Below are 24,634 nucleotides of genomic sequence, written 5' to 3' on the forward strand. Positions count from 1 at the left end.
CCCCTGCGTCACGCTCCGCTCCTGTTTCCCACTCTGAGACGACGCCATGCCCTCTGTTTCCAGGCTGCGCTGCTCAGAGGAACTTCTGCGATGGGACCTGGTGTCAGAACGGGGGCACCTGTGTCAGCGGCTGGAACACGTACCTGTGTGAGTGCCCGCTCCGCTTCGGCGGGAAGAACTGCGAGCAAGGTGAGGGCCTGGGGCAGTGGGTGCTGGGTGCCCGGGGCCGCCAGCCTCTGGTGGCACGTGTGTCCCCAGGCCTGGGTCCTGGTGGGGAGCGGGCTGGTGGGGGCACCATGGTGGGTGATGTTAGAGCAGAGGCTGGGGGTCCTGGACGGGTCTGCAGGGCACAGCCCCTCGTCTGAGCAGGGCCAGTGTGAGGTTGGGAGTCCATGAGGGTCAGAGAAGCGAGGTGGGGCCTGGCGGGGCCTCCTGGTGGCTGTGTGCCTCCTCACGGGCACCCTGAGGCCCGAAGGGCCAGTTCCCCGGGGCCAGCACCCCCATGCCCCTTCTCGGCATCCCAGGGGCTCCTCCAGCTGCCTGCTTCCCCGCTGGACCGCGTTGTGGGCATCAAAGCCTGGGCCTCTCCCCCGACCCCACCCCTGTAGTTGTAGATACCGGCAGGTTTTAAACCATTCATTCATTCATTTTGAAGCAGGATAGTGTTAAATAACTGTCATCATTTAAAAATCACTGATGCGCTTTAAGGTAAACCAAAAGGGGGAGACTGAGGCCAGATAAGCTGGGGTGAGCTCCCCGGATCCACCGTGGAGATGCCCGGAGCTCATTAGCGAGTCAACGGGCAGGAGAAGTCCTGCCTGGAGCCGCTCACTGGCCTGCAACCCACGGCCTCTCCTTGGAAGTCAGACGCTCCTCCCCTCGGCCCGTGTGCCCCACAGGATGGGCTGGGGGGTCCGAGTGTGACTTTTTCGGGGGGTGGGGGCCACAGCTTTCCCGAGATTCTCTAAGGAGTCATTGAAGCAGAAATAGGCGGAACCTGTGACAGAGTGTTCCGGAGGAGAGCAGAGTTCCTTCCATCAGTGCAGGTGAAAGGGGTGGAGCCAGCGGGCAGCTTACCTGTGCTGGGCGGTCCACCTGCCCAGGGCTGTTAGTGATGGAGCTGAGACACGTGACGTGGAATTGGATTACATCCCAGTCCTTGCTCGGGACGCAGTTACCGGCCAGGGCCCGCTTTTTCGATTTTGTATTTTTAAATATGTATTTATTTATTTGTCTGCGTCAGCTCTTGTTGAGAGCACACAGGATCTTCGTTGCCCTGTGCTGGGTCTTTCATTTGTGGCATGCGGAATCTTTAGTTGCAGCATGTGGGATCTAGTTTCCTGACCAGGGATCGAACCTGGGCCCCCTGCATTGGGAGTGCAGAGTCTTAGCCACTGGACCACCAGGGAAGTCCCAGGGCCCGACTCTTTGTGACACAAAGCACTGGGCACCTTTCAAGGCCCCGAAGGTCTATTTTCCGGGCAGCAGGTGGGCTGGGCTTGTGGACAGGTTAGGCCCAGCCCCGGCTGATCACCGTGTGCGGGAAGCTCAGGTCACAGGGAGGGGCAGAGGCCCGGGTGGACACAGCGCCGGCGGGGCCGTCCACGCCCATGGAGTTCCTGTTATGGAGGCCGAGAGTCCGGCTACGGCTGTGCCAGAGAAAACAGCTGCCGGGGTTTGGGTTCGTAAGAGCAGGAAACAGATGCCGGTGCTCACGGGGCTGAGTCGCCCCCAAAGGTGGTCCCCACCTGGCAGGCCCTGTGCTGTTCAGCACCCGTGGTGATAACTGTGCCGTCCCTCGTGGAGGAATTGGGGTGAGATTCTGGGCTGGGCCAGGTGTCTGTCCCTCCCCGATGCCTGTGATACGCGGGGCTCTGGAGGCAAAGTGATGAAGCTGGTTTGACTCAGCGTCATCCTGCCTACGGGTCTGTCTGGCGTCCACAGTTTTTCCAAGTGTGACAGATTGGATGAGGCTGCTGGTACCCCCAGTGCCACCTCCCTGGTCCCCCCCAAACCATCTGGGAGCCCTCGGCTGGCCCGCAGCCTTCCCCTCTCTGTGCCCGTCACCAGGAGCGGAGGCACAGTGGCCTGTGTGCCTCAGGCTTGGAAATCCACCCCAGACACCGGCTGAGGGCGGTGAGCCTGCAGGGTTGAGGTCTGTGCGCAGGGTTCACCGCAGGCTCACGCGGTCCCACCAGGAGGCCACCCTCCGTACGACCCCTGGGCTCCCAACCTGGCAGGTGTGGGGCGGGACAGATAGGCGAGGCGCACAGGGCCCCTCCACTGGGCCCGGGGGTCCTGGGCTGTCCCGCTCTGCCTGAGAGCCCCTTACTGTACACTGGCCGAGGTTGAGAACCCCCAGGCCTCAGCCTGACTGCTCAGGAAGGTGGCCAGCGTCCCTGGTGGGGGTGGGCTTTTGCAGAGCCCACGGCTCCTGGGCTCAGAGGGCTAGTGCTGTACAAACGGAAGTCTGAGACCGGCCTTTGAGTCAGAATGAGAAAGGCCCAGGGTTTCTTCCCTCCCCCTCCTTGGGGGCCTGTCCCGTCCCCTACAGCTAAAAAGGATTCTCAGAGGCCCATCTGATTTGGGGAGGTCCCCGTGTCTGTGTCCACAGTCATGCCCCACCCCCAGCGCTTCAGCGGGGAGAGCGTCGTGTCCTGGAGCGACCTGGACATCACCATCTCCGTGCCCTGGTACCTGGGGCTCATGTTCCGGACCAGGAAGGAGGATGGTGTGCTGATGGAGGCCACGGCGGGCGTGTCTTCCAGGCTCCATCTCCAGGTGAGTGAGGTCCATGTCCGGCACCTGCAGGGCGGGTGTGCACCTGAGTGACGCAGCCAGAGGCTCACGTAGCTCCGCCCCGAAGCCTAGCCTTCCCGATGCGTGCGCGGGGAGCCTGGTGTCTTCTGTCTCCCCACACCCGCTGCTGGTCCCCCGTGTGAAGGACGGGGAGGTGACCACCTCAATGCCTGGCAACAGAGATGTGAGGATGGGGCCCCAGGGAGGCCTGACTAACCCTGCCTGGTGGGGGCTGGGGGCTCAGAGCCCAGGCGGGACCCCCATCTCTTCTCGAACCTGTCCCTCACCCCTCACCTGCCCCCTCACCCCTCACCTGTCCCCTCACCCCTCACCTGCCCCCTCACCCCTCACCTGTCCCCTCACCCCTCACCTGCCCCTCACCTGCCCCCTCACCCCACACCTGTCCCCTCACCACTCACCTGCCCCCTCACCCCTCACCTGTCCCCTCACCCGCCCCCTCACCCCTCACCCGTCCCCTCACCCCTCACCTGCCCCCTCACCCCTCACCTGTCCCCTCACCCGCCCCCTCACCCCTCACCTGTCCCTCACCCCTCACCTGTCCCCTCACCGCTCACCTGCCCCTCACCTGTCCCTCACCTGTCCCTCACCTCTCACCTGCCCCCTCCCCCTCACCTGTTCCCTCCCCCGCATCACTGCTCAGGAGTGTCTCCAGCGTAGGCCCGTTTGGGTTGCACTGAAGGCGCAGTTTGTGCCTCTGGGATAATTACAACCGTCATCGTTTATCCCTTATTAACCAGTAATTTTATCAGTTTATCAGGCGGTCCCAGAAGCCAGCTCTGGGCCAGAACTTGGCAGGCACCGTTCTGCCCGGGGATGGTACTTTCCTCTGTGCTGGTTTCCCTGTTGGAACAGATTAAATTGGCTGGTTCAGGTGATGAATGGGAGCTTGCAGGTGGTCATTGGCAGTGGGCTCCGTGTCGGAAAAAGTACGCTTTCTGCGGAACAACACCCAAAGCCACAAACTCCCATATTGTTTGAGGAATTACGTTACGGGTAGCTAATCCAAAAATGAAGGGCTTTTGCCAGGAGCTGTGGCCAGCTCCTCCCTGTGGAAGGCTGGGTGGCAAGAGTGGTGACCTCGGGGGGATCCACCAGACCCCAGTGGCCACCCAGCAGGCCGCCTCAGGGCAGTTTCCAAAGGCTGGTCAGCTGGGGATTACAGGCGTATTCCGGGTTATTTTCACATGGCGTTTTTGGGATGCAGGCCTCCTGCAGGCCCCATGAGCTCTGGGTGCAGGAGTCTAGGTGTTCCGGCCTCCACAGCAGGCCAGACAAGGTACATAGTCATCCTACCGCCCAGTTTGGGTAATTGCTCTTAGGCGCCCTAAATCCACCTTCATTGTCAAGCGGGCTAACGTGGCTGCTGTTAAACACCTCTCCTAAATCCGGGGGCAGATCTAAGGTGGTAAGTAGTTAACGGCCACTGTCCTGGGATCGTTCTGCAGACGTTGCTTTTGTTTGTAGACGTCCGTCATTTCATTGTTGATCTGCTGGCTTTGGGGTTTCTTGTTAGCAAGGACAGCGAAAGAGAATGGCCAGGGAAATGAATGAGTTGACTCAGACTTCTGTGGAATGAAAGGAAACAAAATGTGAAAAGGTGAAAAATTATCCTCTTCAGTTGACTCTCAGTTGAGGCGAAAAATCAAAGTACATTATTAGTTGCGTTGTCTTTATCATCAGCTAAATACATTTTCTATTTTCATCGTGATTTCTTCTTTGACCCATCGGGTATTCACAAGTATACCTCTCAGCAAACAGGGGGCATTTTCTAGTAAATCATTTGACGTTTCTAGCATAATTGCAGGTCAGAGAACATACGTGGTATGATTTCAGACCTTTGAGATGTGTTGAGACTTGCTTTAGAGCCCAGCATTTAGTCATTTTTGTGACTATTCTAGCTATACTTGGAAAGAATGTGTGTGCTGCAGCTGTATTGTGGCGTTCTCTATATGTCAAGCAGGTGGCGTTTGTTCACGTAGCATTCCAATTTTCTATATCTTTATTGATTTTTGGGGTCTGTCTGCTCAGTTACTGAGAGAGGTGAGTTAAAAATCGCCAACCATGGGCTTCCCTGGCGGCACAGTGGTTGAGAGTCCGCCTACCGATGCGGGGGACACGGGTTCGTGCCCCGGTCCGGGAAGATCCCACATGCCGCGGAGCGGCTGGGCCCGTGAGCCATGGCCGCTGAGCCTGCGCGTCGGAGCCTGTGCTCCGCAGTGGGAGAGGCCACAACAGTGAGAGGAAAAAAAAAACGAAACCAAAACCAAAAAATCTCCAACGTTGATTGTGGCTCATCTCTTATCCTTTCAGATCTGTCAGTTTTTGCTTTGGAGGTTCGGAGGCTGCGTTATTGGTACATGCAAATTTAGAATTGTTTTCTCTTTCTGGAATAGTGGCTGTTATCATGATGAAAATCCTCCTTATCTCTCATAATTATTTTTGCCTTAAAGTCTACTTTGTCTCATATTAACGTAGCTAAACCAGCTTTCTCTTTGTTGGTGTTTCCGTGATGTACCTTTTTCTGTCTTTCTCCTTTCAGCATTTCTGTTTCCTTATATTTCAGGCGTGTCTCTTTTAACCAGTGCGCTGATAGTTTGTTTTTTAATCTGCTCTTTAAGTTGAAGTTATCTTTAAACATGAGTATCTTAGATTAGTTACAACGCTGTTTTTTTATATGTCTCACATGTATGTTTTAATTGAAATATAGTTGATTTACAATCTTACATGTATTTAAACTTGGTAGTTTGAGTCTAATTTCATGAAATGGAAAAATTAGAGCCAGAAATAAGAGTCTGCTGGTACCTGAATCTGTTTCCTTGAAAGCTCTGTGGTTCCCGTCACTGTTTTCAAGTCTGTGTCTGATGATTCTCTCGTCTGGATTCCCATGGGTCTGTTTCAAGCACACTGTCCTGTCTCCTCATGTACTTGGTTATTTTTGATTGCGTGCTGGGCATCATGCTGAAAAACTAGAGAGAATTTGAAACTAAGATGGTGGTGTCCCATCCCCCATGTTTGCTTCTGGTCGTCAGCCCTCACCCTGGGCAGGCTCTGAATTCCAGTTTCTCTCCTCCCAGCCTCATGAACCGAGAAAGCTTTGCACAGCTGTCAGCCTCAGCTGTGCCTCCCAGAACCCGCTGACAGCCACGTGGCAACGCGCTAAGCTTATTTCTGAAGATTCCCATTTTCTCCCTGGTCGTGCTTCTGTAACTTGCAGGGACTTGGGTCGCTCTGATGCCTGAGACAGGTGTGCTTTAACATTTTGTCTCATTTTCCTAGGTGTTCTCAGGAGGAGGGTGGGTCCAAACTACCCAGTCCTTCACTGGGGAAAGGGAAGCATGATCTCAGCATTGCCCCAGCTACATTTTCTTAAAACGTGAACATCTTAGGCCAGTTATAATGCTGATTTCTGTTTTTTCATTCATATATTTGAACATGGTGGCCTGAATCTTGTCTCATAAGATGAAACATTTACATCCAAAAATAAGAGCCCAGTAGTCACCTGAATCTGTGGTTGTTCCCCTTACTTAAGTCCGACGGGCTTTATCTTACTTGACCTCTGTCAACGTTCGACACTTCTTACCATAGAAGAAGGCATGTAATTCTGAAGAGTGTCACTTACAGGCAACGGCAAATTAAACTTTGCCTAATTTTTAAGTCCATCTTTGATCCAGTGGCCTGTGGTAAGTCTGTTTGCGTGTTTTTGTTACTTAAGTGATTGCAATGTATTTTGTATTTTGTCATCATCTCCTCAGTGACTAGTGTAGCTCTCCCCGTCCTACAGATCCTGAACAACTACGTCCAGTTTGAGGTGTCCCACGGCCCCTCGGATGTGGTGTCCATGAGACTGTCCAGGTCGCGCGTGGCTGACGGGGAGTGGCACCACCTGTTGATAGAACTGAAGAGTGCCAAGGAGGGCAAAGACATCAAGTACCTGGCAGTCATGACCTTGGACTATGGTGTGGACCAGGTGAGTGCGCACCTGTACCCCCTTTGGCACAGACCCCTTCACTGGGAAACCACTAGCACATCCCAGTGTAGCTGTACCACAGTACGTAATGTATCACATTATGTACATCACAGTGCTATATTTTTTGTTGTTGTTTTTAATTTTTATTTATTTATTTATTTTTGGCTGTGTTGGGTCTTCATTGCTGCGTGCGGGCTTTCTCTAGTTGTGGCTCGCGGGCTCTAGGCAGGCGGGCTTCAGTAGTTGTGGCTCGCAGGCCTAGTTGCTCTGCAGCATGTGGGATCTTCCTGGACCAGGGATCGAACCCGTGTCCCCTGCATTGGCAGGCGGATTCTTATACGCTGCGCCACCAGGGAAGCCCAGACCCCTTCGCTGGGCCTGTGGGTAAACAGAGCGACCCCTCCAGGTGTCAGGCCCTGCCAGAGCCCTTGCGGATTTGAGGAAGCGCTTTCTGGGCTTCCCTGAATTCAGGTCTCGTGTTCCTCCTATGCTGAGGACACTGGAATCTGCACCTCATCCCCTTTCCAGATGGTCCCCTCCTGGCGTCAGGCACTGGACTTGGTCCGTCTGTGTGTCCCATCGCGATGCCATTGGTGCCGTCAGCAGAGGTTTCTCGTAGCAAAGCCGGCTTGCGCCGCAGCTGCACGCTCAGTGCCGTGCCTCGGGGTACAGAGATGGATATGGGTGGGGGAGCAATGAGATCCAGGTTCCAGAGGGGGCTGTGGGACACCAGAGAGGTTTGCGCATCCCAGATGGGCAGGTGGCATTCCAGGCAGGGCGACTCAGAGGACACGTGCTGAGCCCCGCTGGATTTCCAAGGTTTGCAGCCAGGTAACAGGAGGCATCTGTACGGGACCCCCACGCGCTTCAGGGGCTACTCGTGGTCCCTCAGTGCTTTTGGAGTCCAGGCTCACCTTACACCTGGTTCTGGGAGTAAACTGCCGTGTTCTACGTGTGCACCTGCCTGAGCCTAAGGGTCCAGCTGAGACTCTTCTAGATCCCTGCCCCTGTGGACGTGTTTTCCACTCGCTGCCACTTTCTAGTTTGTCAAGCTTTTTCACGCAGTGGCTTGTTGGCGATGCCCACGACAGAGATGGAAGGGTTGCCCTCATCCCCCCAGATGCCCATCTTGGCTGGGCTGGGACATGGACACATGTCCTCTGACGGCTTCCTGCACCCTGCCCGTCACACACAAACAGCCGTGTTCACGGAGAAGGCTGAGCCGGGCCCTCTGTTTGGAGGCACAGACGTCCTCAGGCTGTGAGGGGCTTGCCAGTGCGACTGCCTTTTAGCCTTTGAGCAAATTCTTTCCAGCCAGACGTTTCCAGATGGTGCATGCAGCCCCTCTCTTTGCACAGGACACGGTGCAGATCGGGAACCAGCTTCCTGGGTTGAAGATGAGAAGCCTCATCGTGGGTGGCGTGTCTGAAGACAAGGTCTCCGTGCGCCGCGGTTTCCGGGGCTGCATGCAGGTACCCTCCCCGAGCCCGGCCCTGGCCCGCCGCGTCCTGCTCAGGGGTGGCCAGCACCGCAGTTGGTGTCCTTGGTCATGCTGTTAGTTTTCAATAAACGAATGAATTCTCTAATCGCCAACCCAGCTTCAGCAAACCCAGTTTCCCGCTTAGAGCCCCCTCCTCTCCCAGGCTTCCCCTCGAATTCCCTTCACAGCCATGCCACGGTCGGCCCCCTGCAGCTCTGTCTTCATGTCACTTCCAGAACCTGCCCCTCGCTGCCTGCACCAGCCCCACCCCCCATGCTCACCTGGACGGGTCCCTCGCTCGTCCCCTAGACCAGGTGTTCCCTGCTTCTGCCTGCGCCCCCAAACCCCAGCCCCGCTGCAGGGAAATCAATCCTTAGTTCCTTCCCCTGCGCCCCCGCCCCGCCCCCGGGCGATCTGGCCCCGAGGTGCCTCGCACGGGTGGCCCCCCACCTCGGCACGTGCCCCCTCCTCCCGGGAGCTCCCTGCTCACTTTCATCAGCGGCCGTGCTCGCCCATCATCCTCATTATTTTTCCTCCATGACCCTCACCATGGAATTATCGGAATATGGAATCATTCCGTCTTCACTCCGGGTGGCCTGTCCCCCTGCCTGGGATCCACGCCTTGGGGGAGCAGAAGTGCCCCTCATCCCTGCCACCCCCCACCAGTCCCAGCCCTTTCGATAAATGAGGCGTAGCTTTTAAAACAAGGGACCCAAGAGAATTTGGGGTTCTCTTAACCCCTGGTTACCTTCTGGGGTTCCTCCAGCCCCAAGGCCCCAGCACCAACTCTGGCTGCCCTTCTTTAACGCAGGGTGTGAGAATGGGGGAGACGGCCACCAATATCGCCACGCTGAACATGAAGGACGCCCTCAAGGTCAGGGTGAAGGACGGCTGTGACGTGGAGGACCCCTGCTCCTCTAGCCCCTGCCCGCAGCATAGCCACTGCCACGACACCTGGGACGGCTACTCCTGCATCTGCGACAGAGGTGGGCGCCCACAGCCCCCCTTTCCTGGTGCCCGTCGGTGGAGGGCGACGCCTTTGGTGTTTAAAGCACGTTGTGGAAAGCCGAGTTGGGCGGCGGCTCCCCCATCACCTCTCTGGGGGTCTGGGGCGCCCTGAGCTTTGTTTCGTAACTAGGGAGTGTCCCTGTGTCCTGTGTCTTCTTCACGTGGGGGACAGGGGACACTTCCGGTTGGATCCTCAGGGCATATACTGAGATGAGGGAGAGTCTGTGAAAGGCGCACATTTGAAAAATAATATGTTCAGGGGTTGTCTCTGAATTTTGAGGTGATGTGGCTGTCCTCAGCTGGTACCCACCCGCTGTGAGCCCTCCGGGGGGCCTGGGAGGCAGGCCCTCATCTCTGCGTTTCCAGGTCTGACCCCCCCGAGTGTTCGTGCTTCCTGTGACTCTGATAGGCTTTGCCGCTTTCCTCTGCAGAGTGGATGGCAAGTCGAGGCTTGGGGAAGCCGCAGATTGCTAGCACATCCTAACACAGAGGGTGTCGCTCTGGAAAGCGGACTCGCAAAGCCAGATCCTGGGGTGGGCTAACGCTGGCCTGTCCCCGCAGGGTACTTTGGAAGGAAGTGTGTGGACGCGTGTCATGTGAACCCCTGCAAGCACGTGGCAGCCTGCGTGCACAGCCCCGACTCCCCGCGGGGCTACGTGTGCGAGTGTGGGTCCGGCCACTACGGGCAGTACTGCGAGAACAGGTGAGAGTGCGCCCTCGCTTTCAGGGTCCACGTGGCTACTTCTCCTCCTGACCTGTTCTCTCCTCTTTGCTATTTAACCCCCAAATACGTATGGTTCAGGATAACAAGGACATATCTTTTTCAATTTGGCATGAAGTAAACGAGAATCCAGTTGGGCATCTCACACTAACCCCACTGAGCATGCTTCCACCCCAGAAACGCACAGCACAGCTCATTTATCAAGAGCCCAGCTGTGCACAGAGCAGGCAGTCGCTGAGATACGGGAAGATGAGTGTAATTACGGAAAACACTATCTTTCAAGTCGGGAGTGGCAGTCATCTCTGCTGTGCGCGTAGAGTCCTGGTGTAATTCACTGGGGGCATCTTGGTCTCCAGGCCCCCGCAGTCCAGGTGTGTAGTCATCACAGGATGAGCACTTTCTCCCAGATGGGGCCACGAGGTCCTTCACACACCAAGACTCCAGCCCCTTTGGGACGTGATGCGGTGAAGGTTGCTGGTCCTTGGCCAGTGCCGGGCCGTCCTGGCACAGAAGCCGCACGGTGCCAGCCTGCTCCGCCTGGCCGGGACACCTCGCCCTGCTTTTTGTCCATTGGGGGCCGGAGTGTGTGCTGTAACCCCACCCGTGACCCGGATGCAGCACCGCCCTCGGCACCGCACAGCCCGTTGGATGCTGGCGGGTTGGGAGTCAGCGGGGCTGAAGGAGGGGGCGTTCCAGCAGGGACACCAAGGGGGCAGGGCCGGAGAGCAGTGATGGGATGAGACCCGTCTAAGGAGCTCAGCGGGTGGGTCCCGGGCAGAGCCGGCGCGTGCTGTCCCAGCATGTTCTGCGCCGGGGAGACGCACAGGCCTGGGTAGAGGGCCTGCCTGCAAACCGGGAACAGAGCTGGGCTTTGTAGAGGCTGCAGGGGCTCCGCAGAAAAGGGGCAGGATCAGGTCTGGGTGTCAGAGCGCCCCCAGCTCACAGGTGGAGTGTGGTGGAAGCAGACGGAAGGCAGAGGCAAAGGGACCAGCTGGGAGGCCGTGCGGCGTCCCCAAGGGCTGGCGATGCCCGCAAGGCAGGGCTGAGTAGACAGTGAGAAGGGGTGCGACACCAAGCCTCTGGGATCCCCACAGTGTTGATGTAGACCCATCAGCACCAGCCTGGAGCCCCAGCCCATCCTGTCGTCGTTATGCCCCTAGTGTGTACACAGTCGGTACTTAATAATTGCTGGTTCCCAGCCCATCCTGGTCGTCGTTATGCCCCTAGCGTGTACACAGCCGGTACTTAATAATTGCTGGTTCCCAGCCCATCCTGGTCGTCGTTATGCCCCTAGCGTGTACACAGTCGGTACTTAATAATTGCTGGTTCCCAGCCCATCCTGGTCGTCGTTATGCCCCTAGCGTGTACACAGTCGGTACTTAATAATTACTGGTTCCCAGCCCATCCTGGTCGTCATTATGCCCCTAGCGTGTACACAGTCGGTACTTAATAATTGCTGGTTCCCAGCCCATCCTGGTCGTTATGCCCCTAGTGTGTACACAGTCAGTACTTAATAACTGCTGGTTCCCAGCCCATCCTGGTCGTTGTTATGCCCCTAGTGTGTACACAGTCAGTACTTAATAATTGCTGGTTAGGTGAACAAGTGAGTAGGAGAGGTTGATGGCTGGCGGATGGGCGGCTGGAATGCCGTTAGCCAGGATAGTAAACACAGGCCAGCGTTTCATTTGCGGAGCCTGAAGGACACTTGGGGGGCATCCCCAGGCAGACAGGTCAGCAGCGGACACTCAAGTGAGCGCTCAGGTGGGGAGTGGGCGTAGGGTGACAGCAACAGGCAGCAGCCACCACCGGGCGGGGCAGGGAGGAGCCTGGCCTCCTCGGCACCGTGGAGGTCGCCTGTTTCAGGGTCTGCCCGGGCACCTCAAGGGGGCGGGACTGGGCAGGTCTGACGGTTCTGAGTCCACCGTGTCCAGCCCAGGGCTGCTCTGAGCTGACTGAAGCAGGCTCCACATCCCAGGAAAGGCTGCTCCCAGCATCCGTGGGGACGTGGTCAGCATTTGACCCCGGGGACCCGGGAAGCATCGATGCTGCCAATCCCACCGGTCTTGTGCTCCCGGGACCCGGGAGCAGGTTGCCCAGGGCAGCTGGGCTCGCTCTGCGCTGGGTGGGGCTGGGTGAAGAACCAGCCTGACAGTGGGTTAGTTGTCCCTGAGCGCCCTCCCTCGCGGGCCAGGCGTCATGGTGTAGGGGTGCTGAGCGAAGAGGACTTACTGACACGGTGCTCCTAGGAAGCTGGGTTGGGGCACTCGCCTGCCTCTTGCAGGTGGAAGAAAAAAGTGAGCAAACAAATTATTTTAAAATAACAGTATTGTAGGTAGAACCCTTCCAGATGCGGGGCCCCGGAAGGCTGGGCATAGGTCATAAAATGCTAAGTCCTGCAGGTGGGGGCCAGCAAGGGGGCAACGGACCACTCAGGGGGGCGGGAGGTGCCCAGAACTAGTCCAGCCAGGCCCAGGCCTCTCATCCCTCTCGTTCCAAAAAGGGCAGTTCTGTACACCTTCCGTCTGCCATCTGATTTCCCAACAGGATCGACCTTCCGTGCCCCAGAGGCTGGTGGGGGAACCCTGTGTGCGGGCCTTGCCACTGTGCTGTCAGTAAAGGCTTCGACCCCGACTGCAACAAGACCAACGGGCAGTGCCAGTGCAAGGTGAGGCCCGGCCGCGGGCGGACAGCAGGGACCCAGGGAGACGGCGGGGCGTGCACACCCACACACCCGCCCACACGTCTACCTGGACACGAACACACACACGCTTGGGTACTCACAGGGTTCACTGTGGGTGAGCACAGTTTGCAGGTTCTCGCCTGTGAGCTGGCTCAGCCCCGCACACGGTCACGGGAAACCAAGCAATTTCTGTAAGTTTGACTCATCTTCGTCACCAGACATGGTTCTTCTGATCGGTCATTTTCCTGGTCTTTTATCAAACCACTCAATGATCCCCAACATTTTAAAAACTATTTAATTAATGAATTTGCCTGCTCCGGGTCTTAGTTGCGGCACGCAGGATCGTTGCCGCGTGCGGGATCTTTAGTTGTGGCGTACGAACTCTTACTTGCAGCATGTGGGATCTAGTTCCCTGCAGGGATCAAACCCGGGCCCCCTGCATTGGGAGTGCGGAGTCTTAGGCCCTGGACCACCAGGGAAGTCCCCAATGACGACCAGCATCTAAAATATGAAAAGCTTTGCCGACTCTCTCGCCTCGGGTGCCTGTCATCCTCGTACACAGCCGCAGGGTTCTCAGCCCAAAGCACGGGGAACCCCGGCCCTCTGGGCCTCCCAGAAAACTCCACGTACCTTCAGAATGTTGTGTCGACAGTGGCCGTGAGCTGCCGGTAACTTGAATCCCAAAGGAGAATTCTGTGCGTAACAGTAGCCGCTCGGAGGGACGCGCTGTCCCGTGGCCAGGCTTGCTGACCCAAGAGGGGAACCTGCCGTCACGGCGCCCTCTGATGCTCCCCGGCGCCCTGTCTGACATGCGTCGTGTCCCACGTGCTCCGCCGTGCCTCCGATGTCGCCTGAAAAATCATAAGGGCCCTAGCAGATCAGGACCACGCAAACCACATGGTGTGAGATGGCGGTCATGGCACTGGTGGGGGGCAGGGCAGGAGGAGAGTGAGGAGGGTACCTGGGGGAAACATGCCTAGGGTTTTTTTTTTCATCAAAAATTGTAGAAAATGCAGAAAGGACTGTATAAACAGTGACAGTGATACCGTGTGCCCTCCCAGAGTGGCTGCTCACATGCAGTGCCTCCTCAGGCACTGGAAGACACACAGTTGGAGCCGCCTGTGGGACAGTTCCGTGTCCCTGCCTGACACAGAAGCCTCTGTCACTGGCCACAAGTCTGCCCAGTTTTCAGCCGGGGACCCTTGGACCTTGGGAAGCCAAGTGTCCTGGCAAGGGCAGTGTGGCCAGTGAATGACCAAGCTGGGCGCAAATCCACGACTTCCCAGAACTGAAGCCCACGCTCTTGACCATCAGCTTGACCTGCCCGGTGACAGATGTTCGGGTGGCTTCTAATTCCTCACAATTAAAAGAAACAAAAGCACCTCCATCAGCCATCCTGGTACCCGGGTGCGCAGATCTCCATTTGAATCGCTGATCCTTTTTAGGACAGATGGTGGCTCACGGTGTTTGCTGAGATGTGAGAGAGGGCGTCTTTTCCTGGAGGACACACCTGCCCCGTCCGTCCTGGGGGCCCCAGACGCCGCTGGCCTGGAGGCCGTGGGTGGAGGACAGCCGGGAGGCCAGGGAGCCGGGCGGGAACCCTGACGTTGCTCAGGAAACGCCCTCCAGGTGTAGGTTGTCTGCGGTGTCTGACGTCCAGCCTCTGCTTCTGGCTCTTGCAGGAGAATTACTACAGGCCCCCGGCGCAGGACACCTGCCTACCGTGTGACTGCTTCCCGCACGGCTCCCACAGCCGCACGTGCGACATGGACACTGGCCAGTGCAGCTGCAAGCCCGGCGTCATTGGCCGCCAGTGCAACCGCTGCGACAACCCGTTCGCCGAGGTCACGGTCCTCGGGTGCGAAGGTCCGCGTTGCCCTTGACCCTCTCAGGCTGTACGGCAGGGACAGGCCACTGTGTGTGTGCGTGTGTGCGTGCATGTGTGTGCGTGTGTGTGCGCACGTGTGTCTACATGTGTGCGCGTGTGTCTGTGTGCGCGTACATGTCTCTGTGCATGCGCCTGCATGTGCATGCATGTGTGCGTGTGCACACGTGTGTGCCTGTGTGTCTGCGTGTGTGTGCCTGCATGTGTCTGCGTGTGTGTGTGTGTGCCTGTGTGTGTGCCTGCATGTGTCTGCGTGTGTGTGTCTGCGTGCGTGTGTGCATGTGTGTGCACCCCACACTCCTGGGGCGTGGTGGGGGCGCCTGACAGCCTCCTGGTCCAGCTGTGTCTGCTTGGCCTTCTGTCCACTGGCCCGTCAGGAGGCGTGGGTCAGAGCCTGCGTCCCCCCTCCCCCTGTTCTAACACCGATGGGGGGTGCGAGGGGTCCGGTTCTTGGCGGGGGCGGGGCCTCCGTCCAGGAGGAGCCTGTGGAGCACGCTGCACGTCTGTGTGCACGGATGTGCCAGGCTGAGCGCCTTCTCCCCTCTGTACCCCAGTGATCTACAACGGCTGTCCCAGAGCATTTGAGGCTGGCATCTGGTGGCCGCAGACCAAGTTCGGGCAGCCAGCCGCAGTGCCGTGCCCTAAAGGGTCTGTGGGTAAGTACCGCGGGGTGTGGCTTGTGGCATCCGTTCCAGGCGGAACATTAGACGGAGGCGTGCGGCTTGCGGGAGAGCCGGCCGAGGCATTGGAACTCACTGGACGTTCCATGTTGAAATAGTTCCTTTAGCCAAAGTGATCGGGGGGATAAGATAACTTTTTCCTCAGTCGTAAATGATAAAACCTGGAAAGAGCACAATGAAAATACGAAGAGTCTAGTGGCTGGGATGGGGACGGCGGCGGGGAGGCTCGGACAAGCTGCCGCACCGTTCACAGCATTGGCATCTCATCGTAAAACGGGGGTGGTAGCTGCGTCTGGCTACAGGGGGCCGGGGGAGGTCTGGTGAGTCAGTGCAGAGGAAGCAGCAGCCCAGAGTGGGATCCGGGTGGGCTTGCAGCGCATGTGGACACGGTGGGTGCTCAATGGACCACTCAGCCGATTTCTCTTTTCACGGACTCGCTCAGGTGTCCACCCATAGTTGCTGGGCAGCTCAGGCCAACGGTAAGGCCTGGTTGTGAATGTCAGGCAGCTGTCAGCGTGTTCCCAGGTCTGAGGAAAGAGCAGCGTTGGCTTCGTGGCTATGGTACCTGCCGGCCCTGGGCCAGCCGAGGGGTTCATTCACAGTTCAGCTTTCAGGCTTGGCGGGTCCTTCTCTGTTCCCTAGGAAACGCGGTCCGGCACTGCAGCGGGGAGAAGGGCTGGCTGCCCCCAGAGCTCTTTAACTGCACCACCGTCTCCTTCGTGGACCTCAAAGCCATGGTAGGCTGCACCCTGGGGACATGCAGGAAGAGGGTGGGTTTCCAGGCTGCCGGGTCATGCTGGTCCCAGGCTGGGCGGGGCCCGGAGACAGCACATCTGTTTGGGGCGCCGCGGCAGCCGTCTCCTCTTCCCTTTCCAGATCCCACCCTGCGTCTGGTTCTGCAGACCCAGAGTCCCCACGTCCGAGCCCCCCGCCTTGCCATCCGCCCATGACTCACGGTGTCATACTCTCTCCCTTCTTCCACCTGGTGTCTTTTTCCAAGTGCTTTTTAGCCTGACAGACCCTCCTTTTTTGTGCCACGGCCATCAGCCCAAGTTCATTTTGGGGCTTGGGGAATTTTAAAGTTCTTTTCTGACAAGGGTATTTCCACTGGAAAGTAGTGGATTCTGAGTCAGGGGAAGGGCCCAGGGCCGACCTGGCGCTTGCTCCCCGACCCAGAACGAGAAGCTGAGCCGGAACGAGACGCGGATGGACGGTGACCGGTCCCTGTGGCTGGCCCGGGCGCTACGCAACGCCACGCGGCACACGGACGCGCTCTTTGGCAACGATGTGCGGACGGGCTACCAGCTGCTGGGCCGCGTCCTGCTGCATGAAAGCAGCCAGCAGGGCTTCGAGCTGGCGGCCACGCGGGACGCCGACTTCCACGAGGTAGGAAGGCGGTGGGCAGAGAGCCCCACACGTCCAGGGGTGAGCTGGACCGGGGGCCCTGGCTCGGTCGTGGAAGGTCATCTGGCCCGGTGTCCTCAGGGCAAGACTGCCCTTTTCAGACGTGAGCCCAGGCCAGTTCAGTGACCAGCAAAAGGGTTTCCAAGTGTTAGGAGTGTCTTGGCAAAGGGACAGGCCTGATGGTGACGACAGTGGTGCCGCTATCAGCTGACCACTGCGTGCGCGCCAGTGTCCTGGGGGCTGCAGGCATCGGCCCACTTGTTCCCACACACATCCTGTATGCAGCTCGGCTGTTGCTCTGCTTTACAATTAAGGAAACTGAGGCACAGGGAACCAAGGGCACACAACCCATGGGGGGGGGTGCCAGGACCGCCCCCTCCAAACTCCGAGTCCTGCTCTCACACGGCTTGACGCCTCCTGCTGCAGAGACAGTCCTGTTTTGTCTTTAAGTGATCAGCCCCTGAGGCGTGTCTTTAGCATAACTGGCCAGAGGCGCATTCATCCAGTTTATAAGCTGCTCTGGCCGGGGGTGCGGGTGAGGCGTGGCATTGCCTCGTGCTTCCCCTTCACTCCTCTCTAAGGCCTCCCTGTCCACACAGAGCCCCCGGGGGCCTCCCCTGTCCGTGCGGAGCCCTCAGGGCCTTGGCAGTGTTCCCGCACCTGTATTTCAGTCCAGGTCTGAGAGTCTAGGCCCAGGGATTTGTTTCCACTTCCGGTTCTTTGCAAACAGAAGTTTTCCGACCTGGTTTCCACCTGGGTTGTGGCCCCTGAATCCCCGTGACAGCCCGAGTGTCCTCCCCACGCTGCCCCCTGTTCATCTGAGGTGTTCAGGGCGGGAGCGTCACCGAACTGGAACCCGCAGCGCGTCCTCGGCTGCCTTGCTGTGTGCTCAGCGACGGGGCGACCGTTCCCAGGCCAGGCTCTCCTGGTGGATTCCGATGTAACATCTGGGGGTTCCGATGTAACATCTGGGGGTTCCGATGTATCAGGGGGCGTCTCCGCATGCCTGCTCCCCTTTGTGTCTCGGGGTGCACACGGTGAAACCCCCTGCAAAGTTTCCCCCGACACGTGTCTCCTGCCTTGGAGCTGAGACAACAGCCTCTCGCGGTTTCTGATCCTGGCCCGGCCTGGTCCTGTGACCTAAAGGCTCTCTGGAGCCTGGGCCTCAGCGTGTCAACCAGGCCTCCGCTGGCCAGCCGCTCACATGAGCTGAGCACCGTCTGTCTGTCTGTCTGACCAGAACGTCGTCCAGGCGGGCAGCGCCCTCCTGGCCCCGGGCACCAGGGCCGCGTGGGAGCAGATCCAGCGGAGCGAGGGGGGCACCGCGCAGCTGCTGAGGCGCTTCGAGGCCTATTTCAGCAACGTGGCCCGAAACCTGCGGAGGACCTACCTGCGGCCCTTCGTCATCGTCACCCCCAACATGAGTGAGGCTGTGGGCCCGGCGGGGGGGACGGTGGAACCCCGGGGCCCATCTCAGGTGCAGCCCCCCTCGGCCATCTCTGGGAGAAGGGTCGACGCTGGCAGGATCTTGGTGGTCCTCTTACCTTCAGAACTAGGTGTGGGGCTGCTCGGGGAAGTGAGCTGGAGGGTCTGGCGGCAGGTCCAGCCTCCAGGCTCACCCAGAGGCACAGACCCTGGGAGAGGGCCGGGGACAGGCAGCTGGCACCTGGCGGAGGGGGAACCCCCTCTCTGGGCTGGGAGCCGAGCCACCAGCAGAGCCAACGCTTGTGGACCGAGTCACCCCGAGGGCCCAGGACGTGCTGCTTGGGGGTCAGGGGTTGAACGTCGGCTTCCTTCCTGGGGAGGAAGCCCTGGTGGGGCAGGCCTACCCACCAAGGCATAGCAGCAGAGTCCCTGGAGCGGGGGCCCCTCCTACCGGCAGGGGCTGCTGGTTTTCTCCTCCCGTGACTGTTTACTTAGCACCCCCATGGGGGCTCGGGCAGGACCCAGGGATTGCCCCTTCCCAGGGAATCGCCCCTTGAGTTAGCCGATTATCTGTCGCCAGGAGGACCCTGAGCCTTTAACCCAGGGGCGGCGGCATCCCTGGCGTGAACTCTCAGGCTCCCAGGGAGGGGCCCTTCCTGACCAGAAGATGTTCGGGCTGGTCTGCACCTCCCAGGCCCACCTGAGCCCAGGATGCCACCTGCCTTGCATTGGGGTGGAGGTGGGCTTGGGAGCCCGTCATCACTGGGGCGGGACAGAAGGGTGAGCGCCCAGCGTTCCGGCCTCTGTCCTGAGAGAGGGTCTGGCAGAGCCGGCCTGCAGACTCTCGGGGACAGACAGGACACGGGCGCCTGACGGGCACCTGGTGTAGCTGTTGCCCCCCAGCCCCTTCCAGAGACTTCAGGCAGGTCCCGGCCAAACCTCTGGCCCGCCTCTGCCCGCACACCCCTCCAGTGTCCTTCTCTGATGCCCTGTGGTTGGGACCATCGCCCCTGCACTGGGCCGAGAGCTTCCTTCTTGGTTCTCCCTGGGCTCGGGCCACAGGCCAGCCCTGTCCATCCTCCCAGTCCTTGGGGCCAGTAGCCCCTGCCTCCCATGTTCCAGGGCTCCCACCCACCCTGGTCCTGAGCGCCTCAGGTGGGAGCACAGCCCTTGCCTGTGCAGTGAATTGAGGGTGCCCTTTGTATCGGGGGTGTTGGAAAAACGGCTCAGCGGGAAGACCTGGGGGGTCGCCCTGGAGCCTGCAGGGCTGACTGCCAGCAGGGACACAGCTGCAGGGAAAAGACACGCCCGTGGCGGGGGGGGGGCCGGGTGGGCGCCTCCTGAGCTCCCCGAGACCCCCAGTAAGGCACCGGGCTGTGTGACTCAGCAGGAAGTGGAGGTAGGTTCTGTTTAAAGGTGATCAGGGACAGCCGTCCTGGTCGGGTTGAAAACGGCACGGGTCCCGGCAGGCTCTCCGCGGGAGGGCTTGGGAGCCGCGTGTGATGGAAGTGCCTGTCCCCGCAGTTCTCGCCGTCGACGTCTTCGACAAACTGAACTTCACGGGAGCCTGGGTGCCGCAGTTCAAGCACCTGCGGGGCGAGGTCCCCAAAGACCTGGAGTCCTCGGTCTTCTTCTCGGAGGACTTCTTCAAACCACCCGAGAGGAAAGGTAAACCTGCTAAGACGCGACGGCCGCCCTTGGGGGCGGCAGGTGGAGGAGGGCGGGCCTCCGTGGTGCCGCAGGGGGCGTGGGTCCGCTGTCGTCGCAGCGCCACCTGCGCGCGCACATCTGCCCTGCATCCAGCAGCCTGTTTGCTGGCGTCAGACGGAAAGGCAATGGTGGGGTGTTTCTTACAAAACTTTGGCTAATTTATAAGGTGATGAATGAGTGAACACCTAAATCGTGCGTGAGGTTGTCCTCCTTGTGCAGTGAAAAGCTGCCTCTCCGTGGATGTAAACTTTTTAGACTCCTCCCTGCCCCCCCCGCCGCCCCCCCCCCCCCCCCCCCACCAACCAAACCAGAGCCGTCTGTGTGCGGTTCTCCAGTCCTGGGTTAGGACTCTAATACCACACGGCTTAAACATGTTGAATTTTCTTAAAGAAGTTTTCACAGATCCACTCAAGCTACTGAAAACGTCTGCCCCAAGGTAGGAGCTTGAAGACATAAAATTCTGTAACGGACGGTTAAACATTTGAAGGGTTTTAGTAAATTCGTTTCGTAGTTACATGGGTCTTATTCAGGCATCTTAAAAACTTCTAAAGAGGGTTTTACACGGAGGTAGGATTAAGCTCGACGACTGACCCCATCTTACAAGTTGTATTTATTTGGGATCGATTTGGGTTTTCAACAGTCAGCGGTGTGTTTTGTTCGTAGTTATCCTCAGAAGAGCGATATACAGACATCACCCCTTTATCTGTGGTTTCTGAGTTTTCAGTTACCCAAGGTCAACCATGGTCTGGAAAATTCCAGAAATAAACAATTCATGTTTTAAATTGCATGCAGTTCTGAGCAGCTCCTTGCAGACTTACTCCATCCACCCTTCGTTCAGTGTATTGGTCACTTAAGTGATCAGATCGACTGTCCAAGTATCACAGGGCTCGTGTTCAAGTGACCCTTATCTACCTAATATGACGACCTCAGAGCAAAAATACTGATACTGGCAAGTCAGTTGTGCCAAAGGGAAGCCACGAAGTGCTTCCTTCAAGTGAAAGGGCGAAAATTCTCGACTTAGTAAGGAAAGAAAAATCATACGCTGGGGTTGCTCAGATCCACAGTAAGAACGAATCTTCTATCTGTGAAATTGTGAGGAAGGAAAAAGAAATATATGCCGGTTTGCCGTTGTACCTAAAACTACAAGTTACAGCCACAGTGCGTGAGAAGTGCTTAGTTAAGATGGGAAAGGCATTAAGTTTGTACAATAAGGTATTTTGAAAGAAAGAGAAAGAGACCACATTCACATATCTTTTAATACAGTGTGTAGTTGTAATTGTTCTGTTTTATTATTGGTTATTGTTGTTTTCTTCATGTGCCTAATTTACAAATTTAGCCTTATCATAGTTGTGATGTATAGGAAAAAATATACTATATAATAGTGTTGTAATAGCTGCAGTTTCAGGCATCTAGTGGGGGTCAGCCCTGGGGCTTGGCTCTGAGCCTCTGCCCACCTCTCACCTGCCCCCTCGGGCTTCACCAGGCTTACGTCCTCCTTCCTCAGACACTGACCTTCTCCCCTTGTCCCAGATCCCTTCTTTGCTCTGACTCCCTCCTAGGCAGGTTCTCCAGCCCTTGGCCCAGGAAGCATGTGTGCGTGTTGCCTGTTCTACTGGGATGAGGTACCCCCAGATGCTTTGCCCAAGGGGGGCCTCCGGTACCCACTTGCTGGCTGACTGGTTAGCTGGGGACACGATGGGCCAGTCGAGTCTTGGAGAAAACTGGGCTTTAAACCCATCGATGTGTCTGGGGCCAGGAGCAGACGCGGGGAAGGGGTGTGTGTGCTCTGGGGTCACGGTCATGACACGCTCCCGAGAGGCCACCCCGCTGCGGGGTGCTGTCTGGTGTCCCCGCCGCAGCCTCTCACTTGATGCCCCCGGCAGGTGACAGCCCTGCTGGAGGAGGGGGCCTGGAGCCCGGCCCAGGGCGACTGAACAGAGGCAGTGGAGCCAGGCGGTGGGAGGCTTAGGGAGCACCGAGTCAGCGTCCTTATGGGGCCCCGCTTTGTGGGACTTCACAGGAGCGGGGAGACGCACTTGCTGCTGAAGATGATAACATCGGCTCGTCAAGTCCGAGCCCTCGACAGGGAGGCGTCTGTCTCAAGTCAGGGTGGGGGCCTGGGAGGGTCACCCAGCCTGGGGGAGCATCGGGCCCTCCACTCAGGAAGCCCACAGCCTGCACTGCCCTCGCCCAGAGGAAGAGCCGGAACAGCCCAGTTAGGTGACTGGCCAGACAGAGCAGGAGAGGCTGAGTGTGGCTAGCTGGTGCTGTTAACCAGACTGAGTGTGGCTAACCAGCATTGTTAACCAGGCTGAGTGTGGCTAACCAGTATTTTTAACCAGCCTGAATGTAGCTAGCCGGTGCTATTAACCAGGCTGAGTGTGGCTAACCAGTATTGTTAACCATCCTGAGTGTGACTAGCTGGTGCTGTTAACCAGGCTGAGTGTGGCTAACCAAGGTTGCTAACCAACCAGTATTGTTAACCAGCCTGAATGTAGCTAGCCGGTGCTGTTAACCAGGCTGAGTGTGGCTAACTGGTGCTGTTAACCAGGCTGAGTGTGGCTAGCTGGTATTGTTAACCAGCCTGAGTGTGGCTAACCAGCATTGTTAATCAGCCTGAGTGTGGCTAGTTGGTGCTGTTAACCAGCCACTGACCAGCACGGCCCTGAGCAGGGTCAGAAGGGCCTGAAAGGTATGTGGCGTCCCCATCACGGGGGCAGAGGGGAGACCCTCCCCCACTGTACCTCTAGCCCCCACCCCCTGCTCTGCTCCTGTCCTCCCCTCCCCCAGACGTGTCGCCCCTCCCAGAACCCGACCCTCAGGGCTCCACCGCCCGCCCCTGTGGAGCCTGTGCTCTGCGCAGTGCATACTGGGCGGTGGATGTTTCCGGAGACAACTCCCGGACCAGGCACAGCCGGGGCACTTTGTGGACTGTGGAAAATGTGGGTGACTGTGGCTGCTTTCTACAAAGTCAGTCTCCAGGTTCCCCACATAAGTGGAATCTACATTATTTGACCAGCTTCTCTCACTGAGCGTCGTGTCCTCAAAGTTCATCCACGTTGTAGCCTGTGCCGGAGCCTCCTTCCTTCCTAAGCCTAAACGACATCTCCTTATACGGGTGGGACCGCGTGTTGCTCATCCAACGTCCGTTGATGGACACTTGCGCTGCTTACACCTTCTGGCTGCTGTGAATCGCGCTCGCTGTGAGCGTGGGTGTGCGAGCATCTGGCGAGTCCCTGCTTTCAGCTTTTTGGGGAGCACACCCGGAAGTGGGGTTGCAGGGTCCTGTGGTGGTTCTGTGTTTGATCTTTTGAGAAACCTCCTGCTGTTTCCCGTGGAACATCTACTGATTTCAGGAAGCAGCGGCTCAAGCAGAAGGCGATTTGGTGGGAACACAGGCGTCCAGCCCCCTTCCTCACGCTGTGCTTACGTTGCAGAGGGCCCCACGGTGAGGCCGGCTGGTCGCAGGGCCGCCCCCCAGACGGCACGCCCGCAGCCCAGCGCCGAGATGGAGGCCCCATTCAAGAGGCGGAAGAGACACCCCGAGGAGCCTGGCCAGTTCGCCATCGCCCTGGTCATCATCTACCGGACCCTGGGGCAGCTCCTGCCCGAGCGCTACGACCCAGACCGCCGCAGCCTCAGGTGAGCCTGGCTCCAGGAGCTCGGGGAGGGAGGGGCAGTTTCCAGAGGGTTCCGAGGCTTCCATAAGTCAGAATCTCAACCACCGGAACATCTGTACAAGCACACTACGCAGTGACCCCGGCCCACGGCCAGAGACCACTGCCCTGTGATCCCCCTGGGACAGAGGTTCGGGGTCTGCCTAGTGTTTCTGCCGGGAACGCCCCTCCCCAGCACACACCCCAGGCTCAGCAGTGTAATTCCTGCTCTGGGCACCCGTCCCCGCACACCTGCCTGCCACCGGCTGTTGGCGGCCCCAGTACCTAGGGCAGCTCAGTAAATACCGGCGGAAGCAGCCAATGCCACCGAAGGGCTTCGAGGCCTGAGTAGAGGCGGAGCACAGAGGCTTCACTTTTCAACCTCAGAATCACTTCCAGCTCCTGCCTGGCTCTGTGGCCTCCATGTGCATCCTTCCCAGTGGCTGGATGAGAGGCCTCTCTGAGCCGTCACCACAGCACCAGCTTCCTTCCACTGGGCATTCCCAGCGTTCCAGGGATTTGCTGTTCTCCACAGTGGGGCCTTGACGTCTTCACGTACATACCTTATCTTCATTTTAAATTTCCGAAGTCTGCCTTTGTCCCAGAGGTGACCCTGTGCTTGCCCGTTGGTGATTAAACCTTTACCAAGGCCTCACCACCCCTCCCTTAGCCACGCCTTCCCAAGGGCTGAGGCCGCGGCTCCAAGCTCGTGCGCCTGATTCTGTCCCTCCTGGAGAGACCTCCGCGCTGTGTCCCCATCAGGGCTGCACACAGGTTTGTGCCTGTGCCCTGGCTTCTCCCCTGCAGGCTGCCTAACCGGCCCGTCATCAACACACCCGTGGTGAGCGTGGTGGTGTACAGCGAGGGGGCCCCGCTGCCCAGCCCCCTGGAGAGGCCCGTCCTGGTGGAGTACACCCTCCTGGAGACCGAGGAGCGCACCAAGCCGGTCTGCGTGTTCTGGAATCACTCCATCACGTACGGGTGATGCCCCTCCCTGCCCTGGAACGCTGCATTTCCTTGGGGGGCTTTGCTGAGGCCAGGTGTGCCTGCGCACAGGTCCCCAACGCTCCGTTGGCAGAGCGCCTTGGGAGTTTTTCTGTGGCCCATTGCTTCCCTTCCAGCCCCTCCTGGGGGTGTCCGAGTCCCCCATAAGCCCACAGTTACACACATGTGCACAGGCATGTATATACATGCACAC

The 24,634-nt window shown here is 58.3% G+C and overlaps 1 protein-coding gene across 2 annotated transcripts in view; it reads left to right on the forward strand.

Annotated features, from left to right (window-relative positions):
* CELSR1 (cadherin EGF LAG seven-pass G-type receptor 1) overlaps positions 1-24,634 on the forward strand; it is a 147,245-nt gene that overhangs the window by 103,050 nt on the left and 19,561 nt on the right. For both annotated transcript variants that reach the window (XM_060306423.1, XM_070046478.1), the window contains exons 8-22: positions 64-189; positions 2,615-2,781; positions 6,602-6,787; positions 8,146-8,259; positions 9,079-9,253; positions 9,837-9,978; positions 12,541-12,661; positions 14,359-14,542; positions 15,116-15,217; positions 15,884-15,978; positions 16,418-16,627; positions 17,886-18,069; positions 19,595-19,738; positions 23,218-23,422; positions 24,244-24,411. In XM_060306423.1, coding sequence (XP_060162406.1) covers positions 64-189; positions 2,615-2,781; positions 6,602-6,787; positions 8,146-8,259; positions 9,079-9,253; positions 9,837-9,978; positions 12,541-12,661; positions 14,359-14,542; positions 15,116-15,217; positions 15,884-15,978; positions 16,418-16,627; positions 17,886-18,069; positions 19,595-19,738; positions 23,218-23,422; positions 24,244-24,411 — 2,323 coding nt within the window. The remainder of the gene's footprint in view (positions 1-63; positions 190-2,614; positions 2,782-6,601; positions 6,788-8,145; positions 8,260-9,078; positions 9,254-9,836; positions 9,979-12,540; positions 12,662-14,358; positions 14,543-15,115; positions 15,218-15,883; positions 15,979-16,417; positions 16,628-17,885; positions 18,070-19,594; positions 19,739-23,217; positions 23,423-24,243; positions 24,412-24,634) is intronic.

The sequence above is a fragment of the Globicephala melas genome, chromosome 10 (assembly GCF_963455315.2).
Source record: "Globicephala melas chromosome 10, mGloMel1.2, whole genome shotgun sequence".
Classification (NCBI taxonomy): Eukaryota; Metazoa; Chordata; class Mammalia; order Artiodactyla; family Delphinidae; genus Globicephala; species Globicephala melas.